Source organism: Engystomops pustulosus, chromosome 6 (genome assembly GCF_040894005.1).
Source record: "Engystomops pustulosus chromosome 6, aEngPut4.maternal, whole genome shotgun sequence".
In the NCBI taxonomy this organism is placed as follows: domain Eukaryota; kingdom Metazoa; phylum Chordata; class Amphibia; order Anura; family Leptodactylidae; genus Engystomops; species Engystomops pustulosus.
Window position 1 is genome coordinate 84,802,444 of NC_092416.1, and position 7,900 is coordinate 84,810,343.

A 7,900-nucleotide genomic window follows, 5' to 3' on the forward strand; every position below is an offset into this window, starting at 1 on the left:
TTCATATGGGGTAAAATGATTTGACCTGTCAAGGAGATACCAAATCTATATAGTTTTTAAATGTTCTTATACCTTTATAAAACTTTAGAATGCTGGGTAAAAAAACATCTTTGTATCATCATATTCTGATTACATTTCTGTGTGCAGAGTTGTTGGTAATATATTATTTCTTTTGTAGAGTGAGTTGTCATTTTTTTATCAGTTGAGGAATGTTCAACCTTTTGATCCCTTTTTTAATACAATTCTTTGAGTTGTGAAATGGGTCAAAACCAGCCATTCACTGTACGGGTTAATAGTTCTATATTTATAGCTCTATTTTTTTCTCATATGTTCTATATGTGTCTAATATATTTGTCTTCTGAAGGAGTTGAGACTGCCTAGAGGGACGCATGGTAACTTAGAAGAAGTCTAGAAATATCTGGTTAATTTTCCTTATGAAAAAGTTTAGTGGCTCCCGCAAAAGACTGTTCTGACTATTTCATATCTTTCTAGCTGTCTATCTATCTGTGTTTGGTAATATCTATCCATCTCATATCTACAGAATTGAACACAGAGATAGGACACCGATTTGATTAAGCAGAAACATGAAGGAGGCTCAAGAAACCTTCAAGAGAGTAATTTCTTTATGAGTGTAGAGACAGAATAATGGGGATAGGAGTATCATGCACATTTGGTCAAAACCAAGAACTAATTTTAATGTTTATTGTATGAATTTACAGGATACAATGTACACAGATTTCTATTCACAACAGTTAAATAGAATTGACCACAAGAAGCTTCTGCATGTAAGAGTTTAGCCATTTCTGTCTTTCCATTGCTGTCAGCATTTTACTCTTTTCACGGAAGGCAGCGTCATCTGCCACCACTATGCTTCGTTTTTCCATCTCTTCGTTAGTAGGCCACATTGATAGCCATCTTTGGTCTGTCATTCCTCTGCTAAGCCTGGCATCATCTGGAATTAGCTTTTTTGGAACATCATTGGTTCCAAACAGAAGTTGTCTGGTGATGGGCTGCAGAAGCAGCTTCCTGGCCCTCTCATCAGGGGACTCATTTGGAAGCACATCTGAGGATAGCATTTTTAGGCTCCAGTCATGGAATGTTATAGAGGGGACTTGCTGGTTCCAGGAATCTGGTCGAGTCAGGAAGGGATTTAAATCTTTGTCACTAAGGTCTCTTTTCCACAGTCTAGAATGAAAGGTAATTCAAAAGTCACTAATAAGACAAACGTATTAACGTGTAACTAAAGACATGTGACCTTCTATTGTCTGCTCCCTCCCAGTTGTAATATATGGCTGTATGTATCTATATATGTACACAGCCGCCCACTAGTCGCTGCTGCGGGATGCGCTTCTATTGAATATAGCAGACTTTTAAAACTTGCTATATTCTTTGAATGCCCCCATTAACCAAATAGCACAACATTTTTTTTTATAACAATACATATTCTAATAATATATTAGAACTCTTCTTTAAGGTTGAAATATTTCTATTATAAATAAAGAGCGGCCCATTCCATTCCTATCTCAAATTAATTTATACAAAAACAAAATAGTTGACATATTGTAGAGTGTGTAAATCATAAATGCTTGATAAGAATTGATAAGCCTGATAAGAATATGGCCATGTAGTGGTAGTTATAGATATTGTGGAAATGAGAACTAAACATTTAGCAAATTGCCACACCTTTGTTCTATCTTGGACACAAATGCTCCTCACCTCTCTCCGAACCGTGAGAGAAGCCAAGTGACCGAACCGTGACCGGGTTCCATATACCATACACCTATGGGGCTGTGGCATGCCTGCAAATTGTACGGCTGTATCACAGGCTCCAATATGGTTGTATGTATGGGGCCTTATACTTCCAGACCCCTTTTTCTGTGACCCTTCTAATATGTATTATGCATACTTGCCATCTTCTTTGAGAAGAGAACCCCCTTGGATGCCAATTTTGGTTGGTCAGTTAATTAATTTTATGCAGTTACACTACTAATTTACACTTATTTTAGAAGTTATCATAAAAAATTAAAGGAAACCTACCACCTCGGATCTACCTATTTAGGTAGATCCGGTGGCAGGTTCCTGTCGTGTAGAGTTGTGTAGCCCTTTTTAGGGCTAATTCTTTGGTGGCCCATAACTTTTGTTAATTTTAATTCACACAATATTCAAATTTTCTAAAGAGGCTACTACATGATGTGGCTACTCCACGCCCCAGTAGCCTCTTGTGTTCCGCCTACCAATACACCTTCAGCGCACACCTCCTGGTAGCTGCGCATACTCGTCTGAGGAGCTGGGTTCTGCGCATGTGCAGTACCCAGTTTACCAGATGAAGTGAAAATGTCAGGGTAGGCGGAACACAAGAGGCTACTAGGGCGTGGAGTAGCCGCTCCAAGTAGCCTCAGCTCCAGCTATTCCAGCCTCCAGTAGCCTCTTTAGAAAATTTGAATATTGTGTGAATTAAAATCTACAAAAGTTATGGGCCACCAAAGAATTAGCCCTAAAAAGGGCTATACAACGCTACATGAGAGGAACCTGCCACCGGATCTACCTTAATAGGTAGAATCATGGTGGTAGGTTTCCTTTAAGTAACAGTTGCAGCCAACCTTAACTTGGCCTTTTTCCATTGATACATGCCTGTTTGGGTTCCGGATGGTGGGAATTAAGGCTGGAGAAGACACACTGCAATATCCCAGGAGGACTGTGATCAGAAGAAAACCTCGCCCAACAACAATTCTTTCCATGCCCTATAAAAATATAGAAACATTAATGAAATTATTTGACCATATTTACATGCTATATAGAGGTTGTATATCTCTATCCAACAATATTATTTTTAACATATAAATTTAAAATGGTTTTCCTGTTTGGTTTACTTCTAACATTCAATAGAAATGTCCGAAAAATAACAAAATTTGTGGTAGGGAAACAGAACTCCAAAGATCTAGAACAAAGGGGGTGCATTTTTGACTTTCAGACCCTTTAACCCCTTAAAAGTCATTTGGATTATAAGGGTTACAATTGGAATATCAGCCAATTAAAGAGGTTATCCAAGACAAATAATGAATACATATGTGGCCAATTTGGAGCTGATTTAAAAATAAACATTAACTTACCGCCACGGTTCCTCCTGATGTCCTGCGAGGCCATCTCTCCAGTCCTTTGCGTGAATGCTGCACTATGAACAGCTTCCCCCATATTTCAGCGCCTGGTACAGCTCTGGGAATGGCGTTGGGTGAGCGTGGCCAGAGAGATGGTGGTGTGGGACACCGGGAGGGATCGCAGAGGTAAGTACAACTTTATTGTACTTTATTGTGTAAGTACAACTTATTTTTTTAATCAGCTCCCCATCTGCCACATATGTATTTTTCATTTGTCTAGGACAACCCCTTTAAGGCAACAAATTACATAAACATCAACATTTGGACATTTGGATATATCTAAGATGCCTGAGCCTTCCTTTCCCTGAAAGACGACAAGGGATCATCAGAGCTTGCATTATACAGATTACATGACCTTTTTCTGAATATAGACATAATATAGTTTGTGAATGGGATGTCTACAATATTGACATATTAATGTGAACGGACATTGGGGAAAAGAAGGCTTGTTATATTGTATGTAATCATTCTAAAGTGTGAACCTGGAGATTAGCTGTGTCTAACAGCTCTTGGAAGCTCCATCTTTTCTGCTAAAAATTAGAACTTTGATATTGTTATCGATACACTCTAACTCCTGTGTTCTGTTGCTAGGAGTACCTAGTAAGAACCTACAGTAAAAGTTGGATTCCAAACAACAGTCATTCCTATACAGTACAGACAGTCCCTGACTTACAGACAACCCCTTTTTTCAAATGGACCTCTCTGCCCACTGTGACCTCTGGTGCAGCTCCCTGGATGCTGGTAATTTACTAACTTTAGCCCATCGCTGCAATGCCAAGCTGTAAGAGTTATTATATGTGTCTGCAACAAAGGTTTATTGTTAATCCTTTATTTCCATAATAACAAAAAATTTGAAAATCCAACTGTTGCACTTACAAAATATTAATTCCACCTGAGAACCAAATGAACAGAACCTATATTGTTCATAACCCATAACTTGAGTCAAGTGCTTCAGTTTACTCCATAACCTAATAGCCATCATAGAAGTATGATACTGCCTATAGTTAATGTAAGAACTAAATTATACTATTTCTTGAAAATTAGCTTTAATTGATTGGCCAGTTTTATTCTCATCGTTATTAGGGTGATGAATTATCTCTACATAGTTATGAATACCATCAGTTCACATATTGAAGTAGTAGTTTTTGATCATGAAAGGACAGAACAATCCTACTTCACATCACAATAGTATTATTTTGCTTCTTGGAAGCCTTCAAGCTGTATAGATATTTCTTGAATCGAGTGGGGGAAATGCGATGCTATTTACTATATCAGCAAATATATCCTATAGACCATTAAAAAACATAGTAAATCACTGTAAAGAAAAAAAAAACCTTTACAAACAAGTTACTGTTAGCATTGTGAGCTATATTTCAACTAGTTGAAATTATCTATGGATCTATTTTTGAGTTTGTCAGTCCACCCATCTCCTTTCCGATAGAATTACAATTATGAAAGAAGCAGATTGCAAATATCTCCATCAACAACTAAGTAACAGCACATTGTGCTGTCAAATTACTCAAAAGTTATAAAAGTTGATACAAAACTTCAAGAAAAATACTTCAATTTCCAAGGAACATTTTTTGACACTGAGCAACATGCAAAAGTTATATTTCCCTTACTTATAGAACTATCAAGATAAGATTGAAGGTTACCTGGGTATCTTTTTCCCCTTCTCTTCTTGACGTGTGGTCTTTAGCTGATAAGCAGAAATAGTGTGGTGTTTCGCATAGTCTCCAAGTTTTCCTTTCCTTTTATAGATACATAAATATGGTTATTAGATGACGTATTTTGCCATTTTCTTGTTTCTATATACACAAAATTGACTGTGTCACCTCTGCTCATAGGTCCTCTCGATATCTCTTTAACATCTATCAAGATGCGTGCTTGTGTCGAGACATGGGGGAGGAGGACATAGGAAAACAGTAGAAGTAGTGACTTTATTCTTAGCATTTATTTTGCAAAAGATTATGTTCACGCTAGAAAGGGGGTAAATCAGACACTTTAATGAATTGAATAATGACATGCAAAAATTAGGTGAGTGTTCTTTACGGAGGCAAAGGAGAGAGACTAGTGTCAGGACTGCACGGAAAAAATCCAATATTGCTCATTTTAATTCAAAGTCAGCAGAAATAACGGACCTCTTGCTTAACCTTCTTCTCTCTTCCTGTTGTCTTGTATTTAATTTTCAATATCAAAATGTCCAGGAAACCCTGTGACCTCCAGCGTTGGGGTTAAGGGTGACCTTGTTAAAATTGTAACGGTGAAGGGCTAATTGTTTACAGAATGAGAGCCCTCGTTTGCTTGTTAAGTATGAGATGTCTGCGGACCAGCCGTGAGTCACCAGCCTCTCGAGCATAAGAGACGAACATGGTAACAGAAGAAATATTTTCAGCAGTCAAATTTTTCAGGTCATTAGTGAATTAGGTTTGGACATTGATCATGTTTCTGATTCATCTTAATAATGTTTTGTTTAATAATATTTGCCCTGTGTAAAGCTTAGATTTCTATAGACTGATTGATGCAATTAACCTATAGCAATCCAAATAATTGACTTGTATTAAGGTAATGAGTGTGAAATATACATTCACTGGCAAACGTTTTACTAATACAAATTTCCATTCTCAAAAAGTTTGCTGCTTTAGGTTTTATAGAGGAAATTTAACAGGAACTCACTATGAGTTAATTGCAATATATTGCACAATTACTGCTTGCTTTGAAATACATTTATCGGATCATCAAGAACTCCAGGGAGAGGGGTTTGGGTTCTGTGACAAAGTCTTCAGGGTGCCTATAAAAGTCCAGCAAGTGCCACAACCATCTACAGTACTAAAGAGCATATAGTTATGTAATCAGTTTAACACCAGTGCAGAGAATGCTCAGGAATTGCTCAGCCTTGATAGGCAGGGTGGATTGCCATGAGTCCGAATTTTGCACAAAAGCTAATGTCCAGTGTTTGTCGTGAAACAGGGTCAACACAGTTAATATTGCATATATTAATAAATATTGGGTACCGTATATACTCGAGTATAAGCCGACCCAAGTATAACCCGGGGCCCCTAATTTTACCACAAAAACCTGGTAAAACCTATATTCTTTTTACTTGACATTTTAATTACCCAACTGTGTTTGCTCTGTGGGTCACTTCTTCTTACCCGAGTAAGGTGGGGTAGTGTTCTATGGAAAAATCAACCATTTATAGATCAATTGTTTATATAAAGTGGATTGTGTGAGAATAGAAAATGAAGATTTCTTTCTACCAGAAATATCACTATTTCTTCCCTCATTGAAAAGTACCTGAGTATTAAAGAAGATAATCATGGAAAGGAAGGTGGACTTACAGAGGTATCAGATCATGAAGAAGGCCATGAAAAAGAGAGGTGGTTGAATTAGCATGAACTAGTCAAATAGGGGAACAATGTGATAGAACTGTTGGTATTTTTGCCTTGATTTGACCCTGATTTGGTCTGCCTTACGATTTTGCACTATACCTTGGCCGCCACCTCGGACAAAGTCGCGCCTGTGAAATGACCTAGTGGTGAAAACCGGGTACCACTTAGACTTCGGTCCCAGGTGTCGGCTTACGTCATCGTCCATGGTGGTACAGAGGATCTACTACCTCTGACCCTGACAGTCTCTCCCTGTGCATAGCCCTGTGCATAGCCCCAACTTACAGAGACAGAAGCTCGGTGCGGTAATATACTGGATCGCTAAGCACCTATCTACTGACGGAGGAGATAGCCAGCAGCTTCTCTAGGCGGACCACAGGAAGGTGAAACTGGAAGACCAAGGCAGCACTGACTACCTGTACTGAAGCCTAGTAAAATAGGCAAGTTCAGTCATAGTGAAGCTTTGTTCTCAGCTCCTAGGGACACTCCTCCCAAGAACCCTAGATACGTGAGTTTCCTGGACACTTGAGGACCGGCTGGACAAGACTCAAGAAAGTGTTCCGGGCTGGCACAATAGAGGCAAAGATTCAATGTGCAGGGAGCACTGAGTGATAAAGCCCCTGCCCCATCATATTTAGACCGTATGGAGAGTCTCAGCTTGGGTTCTGTGGAGGGCAGACAAACCGGAGTAGAAGAAGAAACCGCAGGAACTTGACGCTGGTGTGTCAAGTTCAGCATGGCGGCGACTTGTGCGTGCTGCTGACCTTGTGCGGCAATCTGCTGGGATTGCTGGGACACTACAGTGGTAAGATCAGCCAGAACAGGTAGCAGAACCTCCATGGCTGGATCTTACTGTCAGGGTCAGAGGTAGTGGATCCTCTGTACCACCGCGGACGATGACGTAAGCTGACACTTGGGACCGGAGTCTTAGTGGTATCTGATTTTCACTAGAACCTGCCGCAAAGAAGGTTGGACTTGTTGCGGCATGTTCTGCGTAGTGCAGAATCGTAAGGCAAACTCGTGGTCAGGGAAAGGCAGGAGGTCAAGACAGGCAGCATGGAATCAGAGTCGGGATGTAGCAATAGGTCAGGACAGGCAGCACGGGATCGGAGTCAGGAACGGAATCAAGGTCACAACAGGAAATCAGAATTATTGTAGAGGTCACAAACACACCGGATAAAGCACATTCTAGTGCGAAACGGCCGTCGTTTAAAGGCTTTGTGATGACCTGCACCTTTTGTACTCCACTCCGTTTTGTTTGAACAGCATATTGCCATGCTTTTGTGAGTATATAAAAATAAATACTTAAAGAAGATCTGAAGGTGGTGAGTGCCATTTTTTCTACTCTATATGCCT

The 7,900-nt window shown here is 39.5% G+C and overlaps 1 protein-coding gene across 1 annotated transcript; it reads right to left on the reverse strand.

Moving 5' to 3' along the window:
* Nucleotides 1-688: 688 nt before the first annotated feature.
* On the reverse strand, nt 689-4,927 carry PTH2 (parathyroid hormone 2). Its single transcript, XM_072113364.1, has 3 exons — nt 4,811-4,927; nt 2,632-2,741; nt 689-1,185 (listed from the first exon to the last, which is right to left on the reverse strand). The coding sequence occupies exons 2-3, from the start codon at nt 2,736-2,738 to the stop codon at nt 753-755; spliced, it is 540 nt and encodes a 179-aa protein (XP_071969465.1). The 5' UTR covers nt 2,739-2,741; nt 4,811-4,927; the 3' UTR covers nt 689-752.
* Nucleotides 4,928-7,900: the final 2,973 nt, after the last annotated feature.

Coding starts and splice junctions, on each gene's coding strand:
- PTH2 (XM_072113364.1), bottom strand. CDS start 2,738: ATGGAAAGAATTGTTGTTGGGCGAGGTTTTCTTCTGATCACAGTCCTC. Junction 1,186..2,631: donor ACCATCCGGAACCCAAACAG/GCATGTATCAAT, acceptor CTTTCATTCTAG/ACTGTGGAAAAGAGACCTTA.